General features: G+C 37.5%; 4 protein-coding genes, 2 long non-coding RNA genes and 1 pseudogene across 10 annotated transcripts; 4 read left to right on the forward strand and 3 right to left on the reverse strand.

The window, feature by feature from the left end:
- Positions 1–44: 44 nt before the first annotated feature.
- On the reverse strand, positions 45–1,791 carry LOC111482943. The gene is made up of 2 exons (XM_023128990.1): positions 1,030–1,791; positions 45–884 (listed from the first exon to the last, which is right to left on the reverse strand). Exons 1-2 carry the CDS (start codon positions 1,662–1,664, stop codon positions 188–190), a joined length of 1,332 nt encoding a protein of 443 aa, XP_022984758.1. The 5' UTR covers positions 1,665–1,791; the 3' UTR covers positions 45–187.
- Positions 1,781–2,590, forward strand: LOC111482944. Its single transcript, XR_002718283.1, has 3 exons — positions 1,781–1,868; positions 2,174–2,299; positions 2,562–2,590. It is a non-coding gene; the product is annotated as an uncharacterized LOC111482944 (long non-coding RNA).
- Positions 2,591–3,834: 1,244 nt separating this feature from the next.
- On the reverse strand, positions 3,835–10,287 carry LOC111482942 (annotated as a pseudogene).
- Positions 10,288–11,125: 838 nt separating this feature from the next.
- On the forward strand, positions 11,126–15,460 carry LOC111482876. Of its 5 annotated transcripts, none has more exons than XM_023128897.1 (4): positions 11,126–11,635; positions 12,000–14,096; positions 14,214–14,911; positions 15,221–15,460. In XM_023128897.1, the coding sequence occupies exons 1-4, from the start codon at positions 11,449–11,451 to the stop codon at positions 15,293–15,295; spliced, it is 3,057 nt and encodes a 1,018-aa protein (XP_022984665.1). In that variant the 5' UTR covers positions 11,126–11,448; the 3' UTR covers positions 15,296–15,460. The 5 variants fall into 5 exon arrangements, with proteins under 5 accessions (XP_022984665.1, XP_022984663.1, XP_022984664.1 ...); XM_023128895.1 differs by having other exon boundaries at positions 12,000–14,065; positions 14,105–14,911; XM_023128896.1 differs by having other exon boundaries at positions 12,000–14,060; positions 14,178–14,911.
- Positions 11,633–12,515, reverse strand: LOC111482879. The gene is made up of 3 exons (XR_002718275.1): positions 12,428–12,515; positions 12,106–12,350; positions 11,633–12,026 (listed from the first exon to the last, which is right to left on the reverse strand). It is a non-coding gene; the product is annotated as an uncharacterized LOC111482879 (long non-coding RNA).
- A 1,466-nt stretch (positions 15,461–16,926) lies between the features above and the next one.
- Positions 16,927–21,185, forward strand: LOC111482878 (plastidial pyruvate kinase 1, chloroplastic-like). The gene is made up of 7 exons (XM_023128899.1): positions 16,927–17,667; positions 17,788–17,875; positions 17,999–18,189; positions 19,029–19,147; positions 19,353–19,596; positions 19,701–19,935; positions 20,597–21,185. Exons 1-7 carry the CDS (start codon positions 17,128–17,130, stop codon positions 20,923–20,925), a joined length of 1,746 nt encoding a protein of 581 aa, XP_022984667.1. The 5' UTR covers positions 16,927–17,127; the 3' UTR covers positions 20,926–21,185.
- Positions 21,186–21,993: 808 nt separating this feature from the next.
- On the forward strand, positions 21,994–26,923 carry LOC111483048. The gene is made up of 4 exons (XM_023129146.1): positions 21,994–22,308; positions 24,320–24,543; positions 26,459–26,566; positions 26,674–26,923. Exons 1-4 carry the CDS (start codon positions 22,095–22,097, stop codon positions 26,794–26,796), a joined length of 669 nt encoding a protein of 222 aa, XP_022984914.1. The 5' UTR covers positions 21,994–22,094; the 3' UTR covers positions 26,797–26,923.
- The last annotated feature ends 166 nt before the right edge of the window (positions 26,924–27,089 follow it).

Genomic DNA, 27,089 nt, shown 5'->3' on the forward strand with positions numbered 1-27,089 from the left:
AAATAATATAATATAATATAATATAATACTACAAAAAGTGGAAAAAGAATCGTGCATCTATTGATCTCTCCCTCTGTACAAGAAATACAACTCAACTATTGAAAAATAAAATGAATATATAAAAATTCAAAAATGTCTGAAATTCCAAAACGACAAGCTCATTCACGCGAAACGACAATAAGCCCTTTCATTGCCTCAGCTCCTTCCTTAGCTTCTGAGAGAACAGCCTGCAGGCGTCCATACTCAGGTCCACCGCCGCCGCCAACGCCACAAACACCGCTGCGTCCTCCGTGCAAGTCACGTGCTGTACCGCCACTTCCACCTCTGCCCTCCTATTCTTCTTCTTCATCCCTTCCACCTTCGTCGACATCACAAATCCTTTGTACTGATACGCCGTCAAGTACCCGAAATCCCCGGATCCGGGTCGAGATCCTGATCCAGACCCGAGGTCGAAGCTTTCGTTAGGGCTGATCACTGGCGACGCGCTGCCGGTCTTATCGATCGTGAACTTCCCGCCGCTGCTCGAGCTTATGGTGGAGTTCGCTAACGTAGCGGCGGCGGAGGTCGCCGGGAGGAGCTCGAATCGGTAGCCGATTGAATCTGAGCCGCCGCTCTCCCGCCATGCCTCGAGGCGGCCCCACGGGTGCCAGCTACCGTCGACCGGGCGGAGAATTAGCCAGGCGCCGGGATTTGAACGGCTTACACGGTGCGAACCTGGCGACGGTACGAATGGTGTCACCATGGACGCGGCGGCGACCGGCGATCCGGAAAGATCGTGGATCGTTATGGACCATCCTTTTCGTTCTTTCGCCGATTGGTCCCTCTCGGATCCGATCTTCGGTAACCAACTCCTCGAGGTGCTACTTTGCTCAGTAATTGACGACCTGCAATTAAGATTTAGCGAATCGAGATTCAGTAAGAGAAAAACGAACGAATTAATTTTCTCTCTCTGTTCGTCAATTTTCTTCGCACGTTTCTTGCATTTTCTCGGGAAACAAACAGAAGATCACGAAAGATTCGTGAACGCACCTTGAACGATCCCAATCACGTTCGTTTCTAAAACCGAATTTGCAAGTAAAAACCGGTTGCTGTACACTTCCTTGCACCTGAAAAACCTGAGGACTGCACTCCGGTTCACCGTCGAACCGAAACACGAACCTCGGGTCCTGCTCGGCGCGAACCGTCAAGTGCAATTGAGCCGATGAGTAACCTTTTGTGCCTCCACGGATTCCGGTCCATCCGTTGTGGAACACGCACGGTTTAGTTTCTGACAAACTCGAACCAGTCACCGGCACAACGATTCGGCCGAGTAACTTAGCGGAGCTTCCGAAGAGGTCGCCGCCGCAAGTAACCGGACCAAGGCGGCCGGTGTAGACTTCAATCTTCACTAACAAATCTTTCCGCTTAGAAACAAGCTTCTCAATCTGAGATTTATTGAGGCTGAAGCAGGCCGCAAGTACAGAAGAAGAACTATTCGCGCCGGAAGTTTCGCCGTCGACGACGAGAGGAACAGTAGCGAACTGCGTCGGAAAATCGCTCAGTTTAATTTTACAAAAGCACGGAGAACTCGATGGATGCACGCCGGAGAAAGACGGTTTGGCGGCGACCGGAAACTTGAGGGCTAAGTTTCCGACTAGAACCCGAAGAAAAGGGCAGGGATCCATGAGGAAGTCGATTTAGGCAGTGCCGGCGGAGAACGCCGGGAGAAGAGGAGAAGCTAGAGTGAAGAGAGAGAGTTCTCCGGCGAGAAGTGAATGGGAAGAGAGAAGAAGGGGATTGAAGATAATAAGGGAGTATTGAGGATGTGAAGATGAAACAGGCTGGAAGCCATAGCTGGCTGTTTTCGGATACAGCAGAGCTACTGTGAGGTCGGTCCCACAAGCCCACTAAAATCCCCCCCTTTTTTTTTTCTTTCCAAAAACATTATTTAAATAAATATTTAAGGAAAAGGTTTAAATTATATGATCTTAATAGTCTCCATATTTGGAAAATGGGTCAATTATTCTTTTCCAATTCTTCTAGCTTCAATATTTAATTAAGACTAAATATTTTTTTATTTTTTATTTTTTTTATAATACAATATCCATATGGTAAAAAAATAGTTTAAAAGGTTGTATATTAGTGGGTCTTCCTTTTACATAATATTATTAGAAGTTTTCACGTTTTTTATCAGGTATGTCATTAACGAAGGAATGCAACTCGTTTTCAAGCTCCATAAAGAGTTCATAGAGAATCAGATGATTTCAATCCATATGGGTGTAGCCCCGCCTCGATGATTAAAAGGATATCGTCAAATAAGGTCATCTCTCTGTTAATTTTAATATGAATTGAATGATATGATCCTGATGACAAAATTATCTTTATAAAATATATATTCTTTAAATGGAAGGAATATCATTTTCAAATTTTAATTTTTTTTTATTCTGGTTATTTTCAATATGTATTAATTATTATTAGGATGGTTAGGTTTTATGCATTAAAAAAAATTAATGTCCATATATTTAAATATGTTAATAAAATAATGATTAAAAAATAAATGGTTGGACACGTGGCGGAAGAAGGAAGCAAGCTCACAGAGGGAAGAAATCAGGCGATTTGACCTGGCAGCTGAGGATGAATAAGGACAATATATGGTGGGAGATTCTAAAGCAAAATGAATATACATTACATTTATAATAAATAAATAAATAAATAAATAAATTGAAAAGAAAATGAGCTGGAAAAGCCATTAGCTAAAGACTTCCGCACGTACGCTGCCATACGACCACGTCATATCCGACCAAGAAATGTTGTCGTTTTCACTATTGCCACGTATGGAAGGGGCCCACACATGTCAGTATCCAACGTATCAGGGACCCACTTCAAGGTGGGGGGTGGGGGGGGGTTGAGGGATTTGATCTCTGACACCCAACTCAGGTCGACATGTCGTCTGTGGATGTGTTGTGTCGTTTTCTGAAGTCGCGAGTTCTGTTCTTCTGAGTGCCCCTCCCGCTGATTGCGTTAAGGATCAGAACGACACGTCCAGAATTAATTAATTTATTTTGTACGACACTATTTTTGCACAGCTCAAGCTGTCAGATCAACTCCAATAAATAAATAAATAATGTTTTAAATATTTTATTTTTTCCTTTTTTTGAATTACAATAATTGTAAATTATTTACTACTATTTTTAATGCTTTGGTTTCTTTTTGTTGGTATTTTTTTTTTAATAATTTTAGCAATAGCTTTTAATCCTTTATTTTTCTTTTTATATTTTACGGGTTCAAAATATTTTGTTAAAAAAAATTAGAAAAAAGAAAAATAAAGGATTAAAAAAAATATAAACCTACAATTATTTTTTATGTAGAATATTACATCAAATTCAAACCTACAAATGACTCGCGAGACCCATATATTTTCTTAATGTTTGGACTTAATTATTTTGTTAAATTAATAATTTAATCTTTAAAGAGAGTTTTTGTCTATTTAATTTTTAAATTTTATAATTTTATAAAATTTAACTATCAAGATACAAAATTGACATTTTAGAATTCTATTAAACATATATAAATAGATCAATTAATTCTTAAATTTTTTAAATTTGTTCAAAATTTATTAGACATAAAATTAAAAGTTTAGACTCTAAAATTTCAAAATTTAAAATTTATCCACTAAACTTGTAATTTAATCTAATTATTTTCTAAATTTAACCTACTTTAGAATACATACATACATATATATATATATATATATATATATATATATATATATAAACCTTATAATTCACTGAAAATTTAACAAATTTAATTTAAAGATTAATGAACAAAAGAAGAGTGATTTAAGAGGAATTAAATGCAATGAAAATCATAGTATCGTTAGTAATTTATTAGTTAATCAATAATTTAAAAAATCCTGACAAGACAATTAATTCCTCAATATTTCTCTTTATTGTTTACCTTTTTATGGTAAGAGAATCCAAGCAATCTGCACACCCATCTTCTTATCCACATGCTTCAACCTTTTGCTTGACAACCGATAATCGCCTGTCTGCACCAAAATCACAAGCACCAAAAACGGCCCAACCAAATTAAAAGACATTAAGGAACAGCCAAACACAGCACTCTATACCTATACTGTATATGACATCAAACTAAAACGCCCATCACTAAATTAGGTTAACTAAAGAACTCCGATCCTGTTAACGGGATTTGATGGACTTTGTTAACTTATAAAAATTTTGTGTTCATTGTTCATCACATTCTAACACGGATTCAAAATATGCAAGGCCATTGAGTCGAAAAATTACGGGTGAGCGAGGTGAATATAGAATTTAAAAGTTGAACCGAACCAAACTGGACGAGCACCTGAATGTAAACTTATTGGTTCTGATATGATAAATCCTTGAGTTGTTGGGGATCTATTTCTGAAGGAGCTTTTGTGAGGGCACATTGTGCTGTTGTTGTCTTTGGGAAAGCTATGGCATCCCTAATGGAATTTGCCTCTGCCTATAACATGACTAATCTGTCCAACCCATAAGCAATGCCCCCTGCACCAAGGGGAAAAAGGGTTAAAACAAAAGAAATAGACATTATTAATGGCTATGAGGACCACTAGTCATGTATATGAAATAGAAGTCATAGTAGAGATAAAAGCACCAATTATCATCCCGAATAAAATACACCGTTCATCTATTTAGTCGGTTCATTTTGCACTTCTTTTTTCTGTTTCGTTCTTTCTTTTGGTAACCAAGTATTTGAGGACCCACTTTGTATTATGCTTACAACCCACTAAGTGAGAGATCTCACATCGGTTGGAGAAGGAAACGAAACATTCTTTATAAAGGTTTGAAAACCTCTCCCTAGTAGACGCGTTTTAAAAACCTTGAGGGAAAGCCCAAAGAGAACAATATCTGCTAGCAGTGGGCTTGAACAATTACAAATGGTATCAGAGCCAGTCACTAGCCGGTGTGAGGCACCAGTCGAAGTAGGGCTAGACCCTCTCCATAGAAAACGCATAACAAGCTAAAGCGGACAATATCTGCTAATAGTGGACTTGGATTGTTACACTAATTTTCGACAAACAAACAATTTAGATCATTAAATCTTCCACATGGGGTCTTCAAAGATATCTATGGTCATTTCAAGCCCTACTGAAAGGCCCACGCCTGGCTGATTTTCCAATCCTAGTCTCCTAGAGGTTGAATAAATATTGTAAACTACTTCGTAATTGGACAAATAATCTATAAATCTAACATAAACACCAAGTAGAAACTCGCCATAATCACTTGAAAAGAAAGTTCTTTCCTCATCTTATTCTCTCATAAGTCAGATCAGATGCAAAAATAAAAAAAACCTAAGAAAGTTTTCCAAGTCTCCCCTAAAAGAACTTATAAAAATAAATAAAGAACCAGATTTAGTATCAAAATAGGCAACCCAATATTAAAAATTTCAATATATTATTAGTACTGGCATGATTGAAATGCATTTAAACAATAAGGATGACTTAAAGTTAATACCACGAGGGGGTGCACCCATGTCTAGTGCCTCCAATAAATAACCAAACTTCGCTTCTGCCTGCCAAGCCAGAAAAGAACAAGAAAAACTAATAATATTGAAGGAGATGATAATATCTTCCCTGGACCAGCTGAACCAAACCAATCAGTTCGGCCTCATAAATTAATGGGACCAAACCAAATTAATGAACCATGAAACCCTTTTATCTTTTACCTGTTCATGAGAGATTCCCACAATCTCCAGAACCTTCTCTTGAACTTCACGTTTGTGAATTCTCAAACTCCCTCCACCAATCTACAGCAACAAAAGCAATGAACACAATTTTAACTCGAGAAGAGAGCACGTTTTTTGGTGTACGACTCGAGAAGAGTGTACTAATGTCGAGAGGAGAGTAAGCTGTAGTAGAGATAGACTCCTTTTGTTTTTTTATTTTTATTTTGGCCATTTTATGTTTCCATTACAGTGGAAGCTTGAATACTCATGTTTTTTAGTTAAAAAAATCTGGGTAATAGTAGCTACCTCTACTCCATTGTAAACCATATCATATGCTAAGGCACGAGCCGAGGGTAAATCATCGATGTCTTCAGGGTTTGGAGCTGTAAAAGGGTGGTGCAAAGCCTGCCAAAGAGAAAATTGCATTGTAGGTATATGAGTCGAACTAGGGCAAAAATGTGAGGCTACACAAGATACACTGTAGGTATACGAGTCGAACCTCAAGTCGTTGCTCTAGATCGTTCCATTCAAACATTGGGAAATCAGTCATCCACAAAATTGAATGCCTAGACTAAATGGACAGAAACGATAAATAAGTGAGAATGGAAAGTAACATTTAGCATAAAACTAATCAAAATATAGAAGGCACAAACTTACATGGTCGACCAAGCCCAACTCATTAGCTACGTATAGTCTAAGCCTATCGAGAGTTTTATTAACCGATACTTGATGGCCCACGGCAAACAAGACTAGATCACCAGGTCCAGCAGAGCATCTACTTAGAAACTCCTCTCTACCTGCAGGATCCAAACTTGATACTAGGGAAGGAATCCCTTCAATGCCACCTGAAAGATTTCCCCGAAGAACAAGACCCAGATTCGATCTCAAAGATCGACCTTTTAGGCATATTGGAAATCTTGAAGAGAAAAGAAATAGTACCATCGTCTAAAATTTTCAAAAAAGGTAATCTTTTAAGAGCTGTGTTTGAATACCTTTTGGCACCGGAGGGCACACACAGCACTTAGATGATTCCGCCATTAGACAAGGCGTCTGCAAAAACCTTAAATGAAGAATCTGCAAAAATATCAGACACCTGCAGCTCCAAAGAGAAAATCTATTACTAGCTAATTCAAAGGAATCTTTAATTCATACAAATGACTAAATCTCTTTTAATTTTTAATTCATGGATTCAGGCCTCAACGTGGTTCAGTTGAATGATGAAAGTTTTTCCAATCAAATCTGCCCAAATGCCAAAAACAGTACCCAAAAAGCCATATTATGAAAAGGCCAATCCGATTAGACTTAATTGAATGAAGATATTAATAAATCCTTAAGTCATTCGGACTTGTATGAACAATGAAACAAGAAGAAAACGGCAAAGAAGATAAGAGATTCAACAGATAAAAAAGTACTGAATATTCTCCAAAGTAATGCAAAATAATTAAAATTTTGACAAGTCGGACCAATAGGAAACTGCTTTTAAGGCACAACAAAAGCTAGAAGGTTTCATCTTCCAATGCACACTCATTGGTTCAAGACATACGTTACACAATAAAAAAAACAACTTCATTTGAAAACTTAATCTTGAAAGTCAGAATTAGATCCAGAAGTAGAAAGGAGAGAAGTTTACATCTTTCAATTGAAGATCAAATCTTGTATCTGGCCTATCTGATCCATATCGACTCATCGCTTCAGAATAAGTAAGCTTCGGGAAAGGATTTGGCAGCTGAACACCTTTTACTTCCCAAAAAACCTACAAATATAATTTTTTTTCTTTACCATCAGCAGCCAAAAAATAGGAGGGCAAAAGATGAATAAAGTGGTATTTTAGGCCTTGGACCCTTAGAATGCCTGAATCTCCCGACGGAGTTGAACTTTTCTCCTCTTCTTGGATGTAGTTACTACCTCTTACAGACAATAAGTTATTAAAAGTTTGGTGGTGATAGCAAAAGTTTGTGGCAATTACCTCTGCCTCTCTTAAAATATTTTAACAGTGCAACCTATAATAATGGATACAAGCATTCTAACATTCAATCATCAAGTCAATTCTCATCAGAGTCTACCTTTCTAATCAAATCTTCGTTGAGCTTCAGCATGTCTTCCAAAGTTGTAAATGCTAATTCCATATCAAGTTGTGTAAACTCAGGTTGTCGGTCAGCTCTTAGGTCTTCATCTCGGAAACACCTACAAAGAAGGGATATGAAACTGAAGGTGAAAATATGATGTCTGCTACATACTTAAAACAGCCATCTGATTCTCACAACTCAAAAGGGAAAAGCAGAAAGAACTTAGCTCCTAAGTTTGATGAAAACAATCATACTAGTCATTAAATCTATAGGCAAATTTTCCATATACATATATAGTTTTTTTTGGAAAGAAAAGAGAATAAATCAACACAAAATGAGACGATAAACATGATGGAAATGGTGCTTGATGATACAAATATTAGTACCTTGCTATTTGATAGTATTTATCGAAACCAGACACCATCAACATTTGCTTAAACAGCTGTGGACTTTGAGGCAAAGCAAAAAATGTTCCTGGCTTCAAAATACACATTTAAACTGAATCAGACCTGCAAGCCATGAAAAAAACACAATCCATATAACAAACAAAGGTAAAGAAACACAACTATGAAGTACGTTTTGTATGAAAAAAAAAATTATGTTATATTTGATATCTTCTTTGTCGGGAAATAACAATTATGTTTTGTTTTTTTTTTCTTTTCTTTCTTCTTCTTCTTCTTTTTTTTTTTTTTTTTTTTTTTTTTTTTTTTTCTTGTTTTTTTGAGGAAAAGGTAATTTAATTAGTTACATGAAAACTTCACCACCTCAAAGAATAGGCATTCTGTGAATACAGAAAAACATAAAATATGTGGACCTAACTGCACTCCCTCAACACCTCCATTTCCATTTATGAACTTTTGGCACGAAATGTCTTAAAAGGGAATGAATATTATGCTCTACAAGTTTATGAACTGATGTTGATTTCATTGATGAATGAAATGTACAAAAGGGCTCGCTCCACCATAGGTAGATACAAAAAAGATTTCCAACAAGTGAGTGAAGTAGAAAGACTTTAATCCTTAAAGAGATGTGAGGATTTACACCAATAAAGAGTGTGACAAAGAACGATTTCCATAAAATTATCAAAATGAGATGCCTTATCATTGAAAATTCGCTTGTTCCTTTCACAACATAAAACTAAATCCCACAAACCCGATCTATATCCCCTCCTTCAAAAATTCTGAAGTTTCCCCTTTAAAAAGGGTGCTTTAATGGCTACAACCTTAGAATTCTTGCCTTCAAGTTGAGATAAATATACCATGCAACCAAAACAAGTGTTCCATGCTAGAAGCAGCATTTATGTGGCGACTCCAGGACACCCAAAAGAACTAAACACTTCGACTGATCTATCTTTAACAACCGTGACCAGAAACTCTCAGAATTGTTTCTTAGCAAGAATGAATGATTTATTTTGCAAAGGCTTGTGATGTTCGGAAATTCCTCCAACATACTAGGTTCAAGCCTGAGATTAAATACTTGAAAATTCAAAATCTAGCTTAAAATTCTTGTTCATTCGGAGATGGCCATGGGACCATGATGATGAAAGTCCCACATCGGCTAATTTAGGGAATGATCATGAGTTTATAATCAATGAATACTACCTACATTGGTATGAGACCTTTTGGGGAAGCCCAAAGCAAAGCCACGAGAGCTTATGCTCAAAGTGTACAATATCATACCATTGTGGAGACTCGTGTTCATCTACAGAGGGCAAGCATGAGCATAATTTATTGAGTGAGAAAACTGAAAACATTTCCAATCTAATGGCAGGCTACATGAACAGTAAAATAAAATCAAAGTTATTACATACCTCTATCAAGCCTGTTTTCATTTTTACATTAACTGAATCGCCAGGCCGAGACCGTACAGTGCCTTCTACAGCAACAACATACTCAAGCCACAAGTCATTAATAGTCGAATGAGCATCTGGAAACTCGTTGGGGAGCGTAGTCACCTAATTCAAGCAGTAAAAACCAATTCACAACATTAGAACTTGCCAGTCCCAAGAATTCAAACAGAAGTAACAAAAACACATAAAAATAAGCACTTGAACAATACCACTGTGGTCTCGAAGATTGAGAGACGTTAGACCACCGTGAACCCTATGCAAGGAGACCCAACCACACAGCCGAACCCGTTTCCCAACATCGTCAACCGACAATTCACCGCAGAAGGCAGTAAGATTGATCCACTGAAGAGTCTTTAAGAGGCAACTGAGAATTCGAACTGGGAACGAGCGTTTCGGCGGCGGAAGCTGACAATGAGGAAACCGATCTCCGAGTTCTGGAAATGGATTTGACAAGGCGGAGATGGGAAATGTGGTGGAAGATGGGGAGAAATTGAGGAGGCTTGGGGCGAAGAGTGGAGAAAGGAAAAGCTCGAAGGAGAGAACGGGACATGGCGGAGGGTTGTAAGGTGATGTAATGGAAGATTGGTGGAGGCGATGAACGGAGCTGTGCAGGGATTAAGGATTCTAAAAATGGAGGGAGGAAGGTCGAGGTGAAAAAGACTGCGAGTGGATGAAATGAAACACTAAAGGGATTTGGCGCTTTTTATATTTATATATATTGTTGAATTAGGATAGAACTAGACATGGACTATAATAGTATTTTAACATTTTTATAAATTTCCCTCAAAGATAATATCATGACGTTGTTCACTACGGATCGAGTTCGACGATATTAAAATAAGATTAAATTATAAATTTGATCCCTATTAGAGAAAATTAAAATTTATCATAAATTTTTTATTAGGTTTGGTAATTTGCCTAAATAATTTATTTCATTTTTTAAATCACAAAATTAATTTTATAATTTAACATAAACCTAGTGAATAAAAATAAATTAATATTAAAGTTAATATAGGATAGTTCTACTAAGAATTCTTATTGGTAATGATTTGATAATTTCTATCGAGAGGATTTTAAACGATTTTTTAATTTAATGCACTTGTAGGTTTTACGTCAGCAATATAAAGTCAAATGTATTCAAAATTATTTGTGCGTAAATTAAATCTCAAATATAAGTCTACCTTGTTCTCAGCTAAATTTGCTAACAACGAATAAATAAAATAAAAACAAAATCACAAAAAAAACTCACTAAAAAATATATATTATCATCACTTTGTACATTTTTTTTTAAGACATGCACCATTATTTTCGGGCATTGAAATTATTATTTTTGTATAATTAAACTTAAAATAATTAATTATAAGATTTATAAAAAGTATATCAACGATAGTGGTATATTAATTAATTTTTTTTTTCCTTTTGAAATAAATTATAATCAACATGGAAGGGAAATTATTTTTTAAAAAAAAAACATGGGCGGAAGGAAAATTCTGTCAACGGCTACATGCATGGATCTACTCAATCCGTAGATATCGATCCAACGGCTATAAACGCTTCTATTCCTTCCCAAATTCGCACGCTTGCTTACCTATTCTTCGCAACTCCAACGGTCCAATACAAAACCCTCTATTTTTAAAATTCCAGAAGATCCCTTCATTAAATTTGAAAACTAGCCGTTACTAACCAAGAAGCCAAGGAATCATCTTCACCAAAACCCCCTCTCTCTCCCCTTAAATAATTTCGCCGACATTTCATTTCTGATCCAATTTGAATCTCTCAAATTTCTCTTTTCCTTTATATCTGAAATCTTCACCCAAATCCATTTTAATGGCGCTGCCGTCTAACAGATCATCTTCACCGTCGATGGTGACCGGAAGAACAAGCCCTATTTCTAGAAATTCCGAAATCAGCAACCCTGTCTACCGGAGCTTCTCCAGTAATCCGTTTTCGAAGCCGTCGATCGCCACCAGTTTGAAAAGCTTGAATCCGATCACTCCGGCGAATAATCCATCCGGTTTGTTTGAGTTTTCTTCATGCTTAGTTTCTTTCCTGTGATCTTAGAGTGGTTTAATTCTGTTTGGTTGCTGGGAAAGTGGCTTAGAATATCTGCTTTTCCTTTATGTTTTGCTCTGATTTTGCTCTCTCCTTGCTTGGTTTCTTCCTTTAGAACTGGAAATTTGTTTGGTTGCCGAGAAATTGGATGAGAAAATTTATTAGGGTTAGGGTTACAGAATAAAAGAATCTCTGGTGCTCACTAGCATAGCCATTTCGATTCTTCCATCGATATAATCCCTTCCTTCTTTGTTCTTCTAAACATGATGATTTCCATCTCCAACGTTTCTGCGATCTTTGTTCTTATTTGTTTCTTTGAATAAAAGTTGCAGATTATCCTCCACAAAGGAATTCTGTGAGCAGAGAAATTTTATTTACTTCTCGAGACAATGAGGATAAAGAAAATGGGAAAGATCAGAGTCCAAAACTCACCCGAGTCCGTTCGCCGACGGTCGGAAAATCGATGAAGAATTTCATGTCGTCTACAATTTCCGCTGCCTCCAAGATTGCCGTCTCTCCGAAGAAGAAGATTCTGGGCGATCGGAACGAGCCAGTTCGGTCGTCTCTTTCATTTTCCGGCATGAAAAGCTCTTCACTCAACTCGGTGAATCCAACTCCTGAGGCGTCAATGGCATTTGAATCCGATACGAACCCTCCAATGCCTCTAATTTCAAATCCTAAATCAACAAAAACAGTGAGATTCGGTGGTGTTGAGGTCATTTCTGGTTCGTACGAGGATTCAGAATCTGCTTACCGATATAATTTGAACCCGGAGTTGGTAACAATAGCAGCTGTAACCGATTCGAAGTCTGGAATTGTTCCGATTGCTAAATCTGCCATTGCAGCAGCATCTTCCAAATCTTCTAAAACTGTGACATTCGGTGGTTTTGAGGTTATTTCTGATTCCTATGACGATTCAGAATCCACATACCGACATGGACACGATCCGAACCCAGAAGCTGTAACAGTGGCAGTCGAGGCCGATGCAGAGCCTGAAATCGGTCCGATTTCAGATTCCGACATTGCAGCTGTAACTCCCGAAGCTTCAAAGATTATGAGATTTTCTGATTTGGAAGCTGTCTCGAACAACGCTTTAGAGTCTTCGGTTAACAGTAATTTTACTGAAGAAGTGGATTGTGTTAATCTTGACCCAAGTTTTAACATCAGTCCAGTTTCTTCTCCAATGATAGCACCTATGGATGCTGATCCCATAATCACTCCTTATGATCCTAAAACTAATTATCTGTCGCCAAGGCCACAGTTCCTCCATTACAACCCAAACCGAAGAATCAATCGACCAGACGGTAGATTTGAGGAACTCTTTTCCACTTCGGAGGAGACTGACTGTGAAGATCCACAGAAGGAATCTGATGAAGTTTCTTCCAATGAATCGCAGATGAAAGAAGAAGAAAAAGAAGAAGAGGTTGATGTTTCTGAACAAGGCCCCACGGAAGTTAAAAAGTCGTCGAAGCCTCTGTTGTCTAGGATATTCAAGATCAGTTCTCTGCTTTTGATTTTGTTTACTGCTTGCTTGTCGATTTGTGTTGTGAATGTCCATGATCCAACTATCTTCGAAAGATCAACCTTGTTAACAATGGGGGATCAGTCTGAAATTTTCGCGTCTGCTAAAACGAATTTCAATGTGTTGGTTGGGAAACTTGAGATTTGGCATGCGAATTCCATCTCTTTTATTTCTGATGTGGTTTTCAACTTCAGAGGAGGGCCGCCATTGATACATCTGAACCAAACTGAGTTTTTCTACGGAGATGTCAATAAGGATGAACAGTGTCTTGTATTGTCTCATCAGAACGTGTGGGAAGAAGAAAACAATTTGATGAATGCAATGGAAGCCATGAAGGACAGAGAAGGTCAGAATAAAGAGGGACAAGAACAAGAAGAAGATGCACAAGAGGAAGCCATAAAGGTGAAAGAAATTGGCATCCAAACTGTTGAAAGAGAATCTCAGAATGAAGAAGTAGAAGAACAGTCGTTTCAAGAGATTGAGGCGAGAACCAATGATTCAGAAAACAGTGAAAAAGAGAATGACGAGGCTTCTGAAGAATCATTACAAGAAATCATTGAACATATTGAGGGAGAAGGTCAGAATATAGAGGGACAAGAACAGCAAGAAGAAGCACAAGATACCGAAGCCATGAAGGAGAGAGAAATTGGAATCGAAACAGTTGAAAGAGAATCTCAGAACGAAGAAGTAGAAGAAGAACCGTTTCAAAAGACTGAAGCCAAAGCCAATGATCAGAAAGACAGAGAAGAAGAGAATGACGAGGCTTCTGAAGAATCATTACTAGAAATCGTTGAAGAAGAATCCGTTCAAGAGAAAACCGTAGAGAATTTCAAAGCTTCTTCATCGTCTGATTTTAAATTACATGGTCAAATTGAACAAGCAGCAGCAACAGGGGAAACACATTATGAAATTGAACAAGCAGCAGCAACAGGGGAAACACATTATGAAATTGAACAAGCAGCAGCAACAGGGGAAACACATTATGAAATTGAACAAGCAGCAGCAACAGAGGAAACACAGGAAGAAACGAACACAGAATTTCAATACCAGTCACCTCCAGTTTCTTCTCCTCCATCTGAACATCAATCTGATGTTGAAGAAGAAAATGGCGGCAAAATCGTCGATCTCATCAGAACAGCCACCGGAATCTCTCGTGATTTCACACAGAACACGGCTGCAATAATATCTGCAATACTGCTAGGATTATTTCTTATTATACCTGCAGGACTGATTTATGCAAGAAAATCAGGCTCAAGACGAACAACATCCACAGCGGCCATTGCTGAAGAGCAGCAAGAGGAGCCATTGCTGAAAGATAAGAAGACAAACCAGAGTCTGGTGGAAGAGGAAGAAGAAGAAGATGCACTGGATGATGATGACGATGATATGGCTGGAGAATTTTGCTCTTCTGAAACGAGTAGTTTTTTCCAGTACAGCAGCGTGAGAGAAGGAGAAACAGAAGCAGCGAAAAGATCGAGTGAATTTCAAAGCCATAGCCATGTGAGGAGGGAGAATTCAAGAAGAGAATCTATCGCTGAAGCAGCGACGAGATCGAGTGAAGTTCAGAGCCATAGCCATGGGAGGAGGAAGATTAGAATGGAGAATTCACGAAGAGAATCTATGGCTTCTTCTTCTTTGGATGAATACTCAGTGTCCTCTTCGGCTTCTCCATCTTATGGGCGTTTCACAACTTATGAGAAGATCCCAATCAAGCATGTGAGTATCTCAAAACTTACCTTTTTTTTTTCTTTTTTTTTTTTTTCCTTTTTTCCCTTAAATTAGTGATTTAAATTATTATTATTATTTTAATGTTTTTAGATTTGAAAATGAAAATGATATAGAGTACTTTTTTTAATTATAATAATTTATTTTATTTTTTAAATAGAAACTATATTTATAACGGTTGAAATTTAAATAGTACAATAATAACTAATAAAATTTTTGAAAATTTTGAAATTTTGGAATTTTTGTTTCTAATCAGCGTGGCAATTGCCTCGTTTTTTTTTTTTTTTTTTTTTTTTGCAGAAAAATGGAGACGAAGAGATCGTGACTCCGGTCAGACGCTCTAGTAGGATTAGAAATCGACACAATAATAGTTGATTCGTGTATTAAATGAAAAAACGTGCTTATATGTTAAAATTTGGAGTGTTTTTGTGCATACATTTAACCTCGAGTCAAATGTTATGATAAAACTCCTCGAAAGCAAAGACAATAGTAGTTAGAATTAGAAAGCAATGCACACCAAATTGCTGAAATTTGAGAGTATTTTGTGCTTATACAGAGATTCAATATTTGAACAACTTTTTATTATATTTCTATATGAAATAATTATGTCACACAGACTCTATGGTAGACGATAAGAATATACCAGATATATTTGGATACAGAGAATTTTAATTTATTTTTTAATTTTAAAATTTAAAATTATAGATTATCGTGGTATTGATGAGCAGGAGAGTTACAACATTTGAATTGGGTAGGAATAGGTTATTGATTTAAGAGTGCAGGCACCCTCCACTGTGCGCCAACACCGAAGGCGTAGTGGCATTTCCTTCGGTTACTGCATTAATCCTCATGCAGGGCGGGGTAGAGATACTGAGGTTTGACGTTTAGCATTCAATAAGCTCTTCCCTTACTACTTACGAAAGACACTTGTCGTCTTATCAACCCTCAAATGTGAAGGTTTTCGTAGTGGTTTACTTAATATCTGAGGCTCGATAAGTGTAGACTCTGATGTGATTGACTTTGCTCTCCTCTCAGACATCAGAGGAGTAAGGCACCATCCACTGTGCACCAATACCGAAGGCTTAGTGGAACTTCCTTCGGTTACTGTATCATCCGCTGGGTGAATCCTATTACAGGGCTAGTCGGGAAACAGCTTATTAAGTCTTGCTCTATCTTGTTTTTTCTCTACAGAATCCTGTTTTTGTTGTCTGACCAAATTTTCATATTTTCTGTATAATACTGCAGTACAAATTACCCACATAACTTCTCAGGATTAACTCCATCTTTCACAATGTGTTGAACAGGAAAATTAAATTGCTTTAGTTCGTTGATTTTAAAATGAAAGTTGCATATCATGGTTCTTAAGCTTTATTCATTTGCAATTCTTAGGTTTAGATTTCCATTCTATCATATTTTAAGTAGTTATGATCAAACTATCTTGGAGAGCAATTCGAATCACGAATTTATAAAAAACAATTTTGATTAAGTTATCAAAGGAGACATCTCGAGCTGTGAGCTGTCTACCACCAAAGCATTTATATTGGTGGGTCTTGCATATGCCTTCCGTACATCTTTGTCCACTCCCCATATATGTTTTTATTGATAATTACTTTTTATCTAAAATTTTGTATTTATTTTTTAAATTTTATTCCTCTGAATAAAAGCATTTGAATTAAAAAATAATAATAATAAAACATTTTAAAAACTATTTTATTAGTCGTTAATGTATTTTGAAAACATTATTGCGTGGCAAAATCATAATAGAAATGAAGGTATTATTATAATTAAAATTAAATAAGAAAAACATGTTTAACATTTTCGAAAATTCAAAAAATTTCAAAAAAGAAAAGAAAAGGCAAGAAGGTTACGGCATAAGACAAAACTGCAGGCAACAGTGGCCGGCCGCCACGTGGCAGAATCAGACAAAACGCCGGGAAAGTTAGTTGACCGGTAAGTTTAAATTAATTAATATTGATCAGCACCTAACAGAGCGCCAAAAGTCTTCAAGATTTACAACTATATTAGGGTTTTACGCAATAAATCTTCTCGCCGAATATTCTTCTTCTGCTTTTCTTGTCAAATCCACCACTGTTCGTTACCGCTGGTCCAAACTCGGCGGACAATACTATTCGAAGGCTATCAAAGGCCTGTTGCTAAAGAAGGACGAAGATAGCTGCTGAGCTTTTTTCTTTTGTTGCTCTTTGTCAATGGCGGAGGTAAATGCTATGATGATTCGTGCTGGTTGCAATTTTGTTGCGAAAAAGCCTGTATTAGATGTGAAGCGTTCGGGTTTTGGCATACCGGTTTTCGGTCGAACAGTTTGGTGCAATCGAAGGAGGACGTCGGGGAGAGTTGGAAATGGGGTGAAAGCGGTAATGCAAGTGGATTTGGAGGATGCGGAGAGATTGAGAAGATTGGAGGGCTTAGAAGCGACATTAGGGCTTGATGTTGTAGCGGAAAGGGAGTTGAAGGAGAAAGGATTTTTAGGGATGAGGAAGACGAAGCTTGTATGTACTATTGGCCCTGCGTGTAGTGCGATTGAGGATCTGGAGAAGTTGGCATTGGAAGGTATGAACATTGCGAGATTGAATATGTGCCACAATTCGAGAGAGTGGCATTGCGATGTGATTAGGAAGATCAAGAAGTTAAATGAGGGGAAAGGATTCTGTATTTCGGTGATGATCGATACTGAAGGGAGTCAGATTCATGTGGTTGATCATGGAGCTCCTTCCTCCATAAAAGTAGAGGTAAATGTTATGTCTCTGTTATTTTTTGCTGCTATTTAACTGAAATATGTTACTATGTTCACTGTTTTCTTCTGTAAATTAAGAACACTGAGTCTAAATTTTCTGGCGATAATTGTTCAGGATGGTTCAATCTGGTTGTTTACTGCTGAGAAATTTGAGGGCTATCGTTCATTCACTGTTCAAGCGAGCTATGAAGGTTTCTCTGAAGGTGTGTCTTGAATCTCTTGTTTCTTCGTCTTCTGAATTGTGATTAGAAGAAATATTTGAATCCCACAAGTTACTTAGAATATGAGTTTGATGTTGATGAGCTTTCTTTTACGAGTTTGGGCAGGTATTCAAGTGGGTGATTCAGTTGTAATTGATGGAGGAATGGCAACCTTTGAGGTTATTGAAAAGATTGGGAATGATTTAAGCTGCAAGTGCACAGACCCTGGTTTGTTTCTTCCTCGAGCAAAGTACAGCTTTTGGAGAGATGGGAGGGTTGTTGTGAGAAATCACGAGTCTCCAACGCTGTCGAGTAAGGTAGGAACGTGTCTCTGCTGCATATCAATACTCATTCTGAGAAATTTAGTTGTAATGAAATATGTGAGTTGATTTTAGTGTGAGATTTCATCTTGGCGATGAGAACGAAACATTTCTTATAAGGGGAGAAAATCTCTCCCTAGTAGACACGTTTTAAAACCGTGAATTTGATGACGATATATAATGGGCTAAAGCAGACAATATCTACTAGCAGTGGATTTGGGCTGTTGCGAATGGTATCAGAGCCAAATACTGAGCGGTGTGCTAACAAGGACGTTGGGCTACCAATGGGAGTGGATTGTGAGATTCCACATCAGTTGGAGAAGGGAAACCTCTCTCTAGTAAACACATTTTAAAACCATGAGGTTGACGGCGATACGAACGGGCAAAAGCGGACAATATCTGCTAGCGGTGGGTTTGGACTGTTACAAATGGTATTAGAGCCAAACACCCGGTGGTGTGCCAACAAGGACGTTGGCCCCCAAGAAGTGGATGGTGAGATTCCACATCGGTTGGAGAGGGGAACAAAGTATTCCTTGTAAGGGTGTAGAAACCTCAAAAGTATTCCTTGTAAGGGTGTAGAAACCTCTTTCTAGTAGACGCGTTTTAGAACCGTGAGCCTGATAGTGATACATAACGGGCCAAAGCGAACAATATCTACTAGCGGTGGGTTTGGGTGTTACATTTATGAAGTTGAAACTTTAAGATATGATGTATTTTATTGATTGGCCTTTTCATATTAATGCATAAACATGAGTAAAAGAATTCAATTAATCATGTCTTCTTGGATGATGCCGGATCTCTGCGTTTAAACCCTGTTTTTTCATGGTGTATTACAGGATTGGTCGGACATTGAATTTGGCATTGCGGAAGGCGTCAACTTCATTGCCCTTTCCTTCGTGAACGGTGCTGATCCTGTCAAGCATCTAAAGAACTACCTATCAACAAAATCAGCAAAGTAAGCATAAGAAGTCAACTTTTACCATGAATTGGGTTGAACTATCACTATCACTATCACTACCACTACTATGCATGAACGATAAATTATAGAGACATTCTTTTCCATAAAAATTTCCGGCAAAATATTGCTACTGAAACAGATATTTTGGGTAATTTCATAACTCAATTTAGTGATGAAGGGGGAAATCTGTTTTCATGCACAGATCCGTAAGGGTATTGGCTAAGATTGAAAGCTTGGAGTCTCTTCAGAATCTGGAAGAAATTATAGAGGCCTCTGATGGAATCATGGTGGCTCGAGGAGATCTTGGGGTTGAAATTCCGCTGGAGCAGATACCAGCAATCCAAGAGGAAATAACTAGTGTTTGTAGGGAACTGAACAAACCAGTGATCATAGCTTCCCAACTTCTAGAGTCGATGGTTGAATATCCTACTCCAACACGAGCTGAGGTATGAAAAATTTATCTTCGGTTTCTAATTTCAGGCATGTTTGGAATGATTTTCAAAATGTTGAAGACTATAATGATGATCCATTTTGGTGGGGTGTTGAATAGGTTGCAGATGTTTCGGAGGCTGTCCGACAGTATGCTGATGCATTAATGTTATCTGGGGAGTCTGCGATAGGATCATATGGACAGAAAGCGCTTTCGGTTCTACAGATGGCCAGCTGCCGAATGGAGTTATGGAGTCGCGAAGAAAATAGGGAAAACTTCCTTCCCCACTATCAACTTGGGGTGTCATTGCACGATCGCATTGCAGAAGAAATTTGCAATTCTGCTTCTGAATTAGGTAAAACAGTTTGGTTTTTGGCTTTTATTCAATAATTCTTTATAGAATATATTGGCCTGTCTTAAATTCTAAAATATTTATATTTCAAGAATAGTCTTAAAACCTTCGTAAAAGTGAAGAGTAATTTTTACAAGCACAAGAATAGCTTCTAAAAGTCCATGAACCTGTGTGAAACTTGCGTATGGGAGGCCGTTAGAGATATTTAGTTTAGTTCCTAAATTTTTAGGTTTGTATTTATTGGTCGCGGGCCTTTCAAAAAAATGTCTAAAAGGTTCTTAAACTTTCAATTATGTATCCAATAAGATCTTGAACTTTAAAAAGTGTGTAATATATTCATAATCTTTCTTTTGTATGTTTGATAAGTTCATTAACTTTAAAAACAAATATGTGTATGATAAATCTTTTAATTGTGTATGATAAATCTTTTAATTTTCTAATTTTGTATTTAATAGGTCGTAGCATATTTTTAAGTTCGACGAATTAATTAGGCAAATGTTTTTGTGGTATAAAGCTGTTGTAGAACTGATCCTTGCACTTAGTTAGGTGTCAAGAAGTAAATTAATTTACCTTTGAACGAAAACTACTGTTTTGTTTGAGTGTTGCTAATTGCATTTGGCCCACGTTTCCACCAAAACAAACATCTCCATGTTGTTTTTGGCAGCTAACAGGCTTTCAGTAGACGCCATATTTGTGCTCACAACGCAAGGACACATGGCATCTCTTCTATCCCGCAACCGCCCAAGGCCGCCTATATTTGCATTGACCGATGATGATAGCACAAGAATGGCTTTGAATCTGCAATGGGGAGTGTTTCCTCTGCGCATTGAGCTCTCAGAAGACATTGAAGCAAACATCTGGAGGGGCATCGAGCTTGTGAAATCGAAGGGGTTGGTGAAACAGGGGGACTCTGTGTTGGTGGTCTCTGAAATCTCTCCAGCTCGAGCTGCATCAATGGCGTCCCAATCAATCCAGCTGAAAACCATCGCGTAGGAGAAAGAGAAGAAGAGAACCAACCAATCCAACAAGAAACTTCAGTGATTTATGATTGCATGTACCATATGTGGAGGTTATTTATCTACTTATTATTTGTGGCCCTCTGTTTATAAAGACTACTTCGAAGCTTGGATAGGCCGTTTGTTGTTTTGTACTACTAGTAGCTAGTATTTGGTCATTTGAATAACTGTACTGAAATTGGGTATTCTGGATTTATTTGGTAGAAACAGGAGACGTAGCGAGTTAGGTTACTGAGAGAAATCTTCTTCCCTTAGTTTATTCCAATCGATTGAGTAGTCGTAGAAGTCGCATTCAAGCTACCGTCCTACTATAAGGATAATAAGCCATAATGTTATAGATTGTCTTTAAAATATGATTCGTCAATTTTCGAAATATTGATAGTCAACTAATGAAATTTTGGGATTGATTTGGATAGGAGAAGACCCAATTGATTGGATCAATCGTAGCTTCAAGTTCAGGTGGAATTTAGAAGACCCAATTGATTGGATCGATCGTAGCTTCAAGTTCAAGTTCAGGTAGAATTAAAGAAAACCCAATTGATTGGATCGATCGTAGCTTCAAGTTCAGGTGGAATTAATAAAGATATGTGTGGGATAGTTACAAGGCAATGCCACTAGAGAAATTGATCGAGCATATGATTTTGACGATCGATAAGGAGGAGGTCGCTAATGATGAAATAACGAAGGCTTTAAAGCGGAGTGACAAAAGGAAACAAACAAAACTATTTATTTATTTATTTATATTCTTAAATGTCTTATATTTTTGTTGAAATAATAATCCCTTAAATAATGAAATGCCCCTTGTGTAACTTTCTACACCAAGTGTTTTCAATCATTGTTATCCCCACACATCCCTGTCTTCTCTCACTCCTCTTTCAACTCTATTTTCCAAATAAAATTAATTTAATTTATTAATAACATAATATAAAATCCGAGCCACAAGCAAAATCCCATTTCGGGTCCCACATGCGCAAATTAGTGTTTAAACTGACATTTTACTAAAGTGCGCACCAGCTGATGCGCATACGCTTTTGTTCCTCGCCTCCGCTTGTATTTCATTTCATTTTGTTGTTTTCTGAAAACTGAGATGAAGCTATTTCTCCCTTTGAATTCACTGGGAGAAAGAAAGCTCTAGCTACCCAAGCTATGGCTGTTCTGCAAATTCTTAAATCAACCGTCTCTCCTCCTTCAATCTCTCAGCCGAAGTTTGGCTCTCAATCAAGCCGGTTCTTCTCGGAGTTGGATTCCACTCGGAGGTTTGTACTGCTCCATGGCCGTCGGAGGAGTTTGCGATATGGCTGCGTTCGTAGAAGGTTGAGTTTCCGTTGTGCTGCTCAGGATTCTGATAAGGAAAGCAACGGCAAGTTTTGACCGCTCTTCTTCTTCTTCTTCTTCTTTTGTTTCTGCTTCTGCTTTTTGGTGTCTTCTTTTTCTCATTTGTTTTTCTTTCTCAGCGCATTTTCTTGATGATTTGTTGTTCGTTGTTGTAGACCTCGTCTTGTAATATTGAAAGCGAGAGATAGAGAGGCAACTAGTTAACTGGCTTAGATGAGGCAATAGTTACTGATGTGGTTTTATTCCGATAGTCTGTCATTCTTAGTCCTAAACTATCTCTCTTTGTAGACAATCGTGTGAGAATCCATCCGGCTATTCGCCCGTCATTCCTGGTTTATCTCTCTCAATGTGTTTGCCTCGCTCGGATTTCTTCATGAATTCATGTTCGTCATCATTGACTTAAACGAGATAGAGAGACAGTATGCAGCCTAATCCTTCGATGATGCCGAAGTTGCATGGTGTAGTTTGCAGCTCAGTTGGTCCGTCGCTTCTGAATTATCTTCTTCTGTTGACAGTAGCTCAATCACGTCGCAAAATCGTGAGAGATGAGATTCATCCAGCTATTCGTTCCTCATTCCTTAATTCTCTTACTCAGTGCATTTGCCTTGTTCGGATGTCTTGATGAAATGATGTTCGTGTTTGTTAGTTATTTTCATAGCGAGAAATAGAGACGCAAATTCACCGAGAGAGATAATTCGGGAATGATGAACGAATATTTGGATGAAACTCGCATGATTTTACTCGTTGATTGTGCTGCAGTCAACAGAGTAAGATAGTAGATGTTCACTATCGTAGACATCTTCTTGCTTAAAAGAGGCAGAAGTTGTATGTTGTAGTTTGTTGTTGAGATGGTCCGTCATTCCTCGGTTATCTTACTCTGTAGAAAATCATGTAGCAAAATCGTGCAGTATCCATCAAGCTATTTGAGTAAATAAGGGATGGAAAATGCTTGCGGCTGCAAATGAAGATCACTTAGTTGGCCGTCCAATTCTTTTTAGAGCTCTATTCTTGAGTCAATATAGGCATATCCACGAAGATGAAATTAAATAGGAATTTGAAAATTTGTATTGGTCCAATTTTTATAGTCGAAGCTTTGAAGAAGCTACAAGTCTGTGTCAAGCCAACAGGAGTATTGGCTGGCCATGCTTGTTTAGATTGTTTGAACAGCTTTTGCATAGGGCCGATTTCTCCTTTAAGAAGAGTTTCGGATGTTTGAGTTTTCTTCAGCTTGTGTAACAATGGCGTGGTTAGCTTTGGCCCTCCAATATGAAGGCCCAGAACGCCTTCAAGCTTATTTTCCTAGCCAGTCGCTTTTGTATGCACCATCTTCCTACTACGTTCACATCTGGCCTTTCCTTTCTTGGTCCATTATAGAAGAACTTTTACTTATTAGAGCAGAGCTTTTAGCGTTCATCTGATTAGATGTTCCAACCAAGTTTGTATCTGCGTCACAGTTATCTCTAATAGTAGGTCTTAGTGGTAGGAATTTTCACATTCCTCATTAGGAACCTTAGGATTCTCTTTTCTTAACTATTTTCGTATACTTTGTTATGTGAGCCATACGTTCACATGCATATATTTTCTATAAATCAAGTCTGCCACAAGTAGCTTACTAGAAGGCTGTAATTTTTAGTTAGGGACTGATTAATCACCCTGTTGTAGGTTATGGAAAATGATGTTAGTTTTGAAGGATTCTGTGTGTTTTCCAAGGTTAGAGAAAGTTGCTTTAACTACACCCAAGAGTTAGATGCCAGGTACGATAGAAATCTTTTGTCGATCTTATTTGTCATCAAGTTGACCCACTATACTGTGACCTTCGATTATGTCCGCTGCTTCCCATCCTTCGTAGTCTGGATCAGTCTAACCATTATAATTAGTTTTCTCATTTAGTTTGAGAATAGTTGCAACACCTTCAGAAACCATCACTGACGTGTGTGTATGTAGTATATTACTTGAGTTGAACGTATTCAAGAATGTTTTTGTGTTTGATACCTTCGATTATGTTGATTTAAGTTACTTTACATTACTTTCTTCAGGTGAAGAACCTCCAGAATCATTGTTCATGAAGGAACTGAAGAAGAGAGGTATAACTCCTACTTCCTTGCTCGAGGATACTAGCAACACTGACTTTGGACTTGGTGGCGAGATGAAGGGAGAAAACAGAGATTTTTCTCGCAGAAGTGCTGTTTCAACTGAAGTTGACAAAAGCCTATCCAATCAAAGGGAGCGTTCCATGCAATTGAACAGTGAAGGCCTTGAGGTTAATTTCCTTATGATTTTATTGGAGTATATTGAATATGCTATTCGAATATTTAAATTCATATTATCTTTTCGTTACCATTTTCTATTGTTCCCATGCTTGACGAGTTATGACCAACATAACCAGAATTTGGTGAGCAGTCGAGGAAAATATTATTACTATCCCACCAAGAATATCGAAAGACTAGCCAGCCATACAAAACCGACGTCCAAATAAGGGATCTGTAAGAAAAAATTACAAAAATTAGCTCCAAACATTGAGAACCATCCAAAACAAATGGACGACCAAAACTTTTCTGAAGCAAAAGCCTAAAGGGAAGCATTACAGCGGGCCAAGCTTTAAAAATCCTCCCATGACCTCTCTGTCCTAGAAGTCCTCGTGCTTTCTACTAAATTCTCCAAATAACAACATAATCTGCCGGCGGAAAAATGTAGATTGTAAAAATGAAGCCACTCCCAAATGAAAGATTAGACAATATTTAGCATGGGTACAATAGATTTCCAGTGCTTCCTATATGTAGATTGTATTTTCTGATATCGATCTTGTACTGCAACATATCAGGCTATGGTTAATAGAGCAATAGTTGTGAAAGCTAGATTTTCAATGCCCAAACCACCCTCTTTTAGAACAACTCAACAAGATAAGGACCTTCCCCACACCCCCGCGAAAAAAGAAATGAAGTCATTGAGTTTAATGACCAGTGGTTCAAGCTTTGAAGATTTCAGTTAAGAGGAATCCCACTCAAAACCAACTAGATCAGAGTAAGTCTGCCACCCTCGGAGAGAACTTCTTCCATAATAACAGGTGGTTTTCCTCTTTGTAATATCTCTTCTAGCCCCAAATTTTAGCCTCGAGTATACAATCAATTAGGGTAGAGATATTAACTGAATGCATTCAACTATTTATGAAGGCTTAACATAGAACACGCTGAACCAACCTCTTCCATTAGACCGTTGATATAGTACCAAAATAAGGGAAGAAGAGTCTTCTCTTCCTGAAAAAGGCACCCTTCACCAACCTTCGCCAAAATGTGGAAGGCAATCTATCAACCAGGTAACAATTCCCAACTCCCAGAGTAAATCAGCAGCACCAAACTTTCCTTTCTCAAACACAAACTTTCCTTCATCCGTGATTCTCAATTAGAAAGACTTGCTTTCTATTGTAAAGCACCATCAAACATGAAGACAAATCAAAGAAGAAAGTACCAGATCCCTTTTCCAGATCCTAATTAGCAATTCGGTCATTCAACAATCTCCCGTTTTTTCTGTACTTATAGCAGGTTAACAGCATCATGTGCCTGCTATTCTCTCATACATCATTTGTCTTAGTAATTCGTATATGAAGTGTACTAGTAATTCTTTTAAAAGTCTAACTTCGACAAGCCAAAGCTCATAATTGGAACCAATGATACTGTTAATCTTAGCCAGCAGCATCAGTTTTGGAGTGGTCAATCAGTAGAGAAACACCAATATATCTGAGCGTAAGGTTTAATATAGAAGTCTGCAGTATTTGAGTTCTACATGCACTGGAACTATATTCTATTTTTCCAAACAAAGTCCTGGGAAAACTGAAGTTTCTTTCTAATTTCGTGCTGGAAGGAACAGAATAAACTTTATCGTGCATTTATGTTTTCTGAGTGATCCATTAGTTGGATCTTAATATTAGGTTGATATTATTGGCATAGGATTGCCCTAGTTGTGTCTATTTTGTCTTCTAACTCTTTTAACATTTACAAATTTAGTTCCTGCACTTTAATAATTTTTTATAATCGACAAATCTACTAAATGCAAAATTAAACTAAATTAAACTGTTTAGGATTCCCATGAGATAAATACAGATTGATTATATTCCATTCCCTTTCATTTCTATCATTTCAACTGCATGTCAGCTTTAATTCATTTCATTTGGTTTTCAGGGGTTGATCCCTCGTGCTAAACTTTTGCTAACAATTGGAGGAACGTTCTTCTTAGGATTCTGGCCGTTGATCGTCGTCACTGTTTCGTTCTTTTTTGCTCTTTACTTTGTAAGGCTCCTTTCTCTTATATTTACTGCTCCAATTTCTGTTTGATATCCAAGTACTTAAGAGGAGGTCGAAACCAACATTTTTACTCTAATACTATTTTTATGCAGTTTCTTGGACCATCTTTTGTTCACGATGGCACCAAAACGCCAATATCACCTCCACCGTACGTTGATCCATATGCTCTTTTAGAAGACGAAAGAATTTCACAAATGGCTCCTCGTGTAAATTGACGGACGCATAATCTCCTAATTGGTTGGTTTTCTACTACTTTGTTTTCCCTTCCCAATGTTAATTGATGTTCCTTACTATTATTATTAATATATCTAAATGATTATTAGCTAGAATTTTCTGGTTTAATTTACGTTTTCTAGACTCATTCTCCTGCTGCTTTTTCTTTTTGGGCTAGGATTTACACATTTTAAAATGATTATTAGCTAAAAAATTTCTTTTTTATTCTTTTTTTAGTTTTGTGTTGCAGTTTTAATTTATTAAATTTTGGGGGAGGGTTTGAAGTTTTATAATA

The sequence above is a fragment of the Cucurbita maxima genome, unplaced genomic scaffold (genome assembly GCF_002738345.1).
Source record: "Cucurbita maxima cultivar Rimu unplaced genomic scaffold, Cmax_1.0 Cma_Scf00008, whole genome shotgun sequence".
Lineage (NCBI taxonomy): Eukaryota > Viridiplantae > Streptophyta > Magnoliopsida > Cucurbitales > Cucurbitaceae > Cucurbita > Cucurbita maxima.

Excerpts from the sequence above, each read along its gene's own strand:
- LOC111482943 (XM_023128990.1), bottom strand. The coding sequence starts at position 1,664 with ATGGATCCCTGCCCTTTTCTTCGGGTTCTAGTCGGAAACTTAGCCCTC. Across the intron at positions 885-1,029 it reads CGTGATTGGGATCGTTCAAG|GTCGTCAATTACTGAGCAAA; the intron begins GTGCGTTCACGA and ends TCTTAATTGCAG.
- LOC111482876 (XM_023128893.1), top strand. The coding sequence starts at position 11,449 with ATGGCGCTGCCGTCTAACAGATCATCTTCACCGTCGATGGTGACCGGA. Across the intron at positions 11,636-11,999 it reads TCCGGCGAATAATCCATCCG|TTGCAGATTATCCTCCACAA; the intron begins GTTTGTTTGAGT and ends TTTGAATAAAAG. Across the intron at positions 14,912-15,220 it reads AGAAGATCCCAATCAAGCAT|AAAAATGGAGACGAAGAGAT; the intron begins GTGAGTATCTCA and ends TTTTTTTTGCAG.
- LOC111482878 (XM_023128899.1), top strand. The coding sequence starts at position 17,128 with ATGGCGGAGGTAAATGCTATGATGATTCGTGCTGGTTGCAATTTTGTT. Across the intron at positions 17,876-17,998 it reads CTATGAAGGTTTCTCTGAAG|GTATTCAAGTGGGTGATTCA; the intron begins GTGTGTCTTGAA and ends GAGTTTGGGCAG. Across the intron at positions 19,597-19,700 it reads CTACTCCAACACGAGCTGAG|GTTGCAGATGTTTCGGAGGC; the intron begins GTATGAAAAATT and ends GGTGTTGAATAG.
- LOC111483048 (XM_023129146.1), top strand. The coding sequence starts at position 22,095 with ATGGCTGTTCTGCAAATTCTTAAATCAACCGTCTCTCCTCCTTCAATC. Across the intron at positions 24,544-26,458 it reads TGAACAGTGAAGGCCTTGAG|GGGTTGATCCCTCGTGCTAA; the intron begins GTTAATTTCCTT and ends TTTGGTTTTCAG. Across the intron at positions 26,567-26,673 it reads TCTTTTTTGCTCTTTACTTT|TTTCTTGGACCATCTTTTGT; the intron begins GTAAGGCTCCTT and ends ATTTTTATGCAG.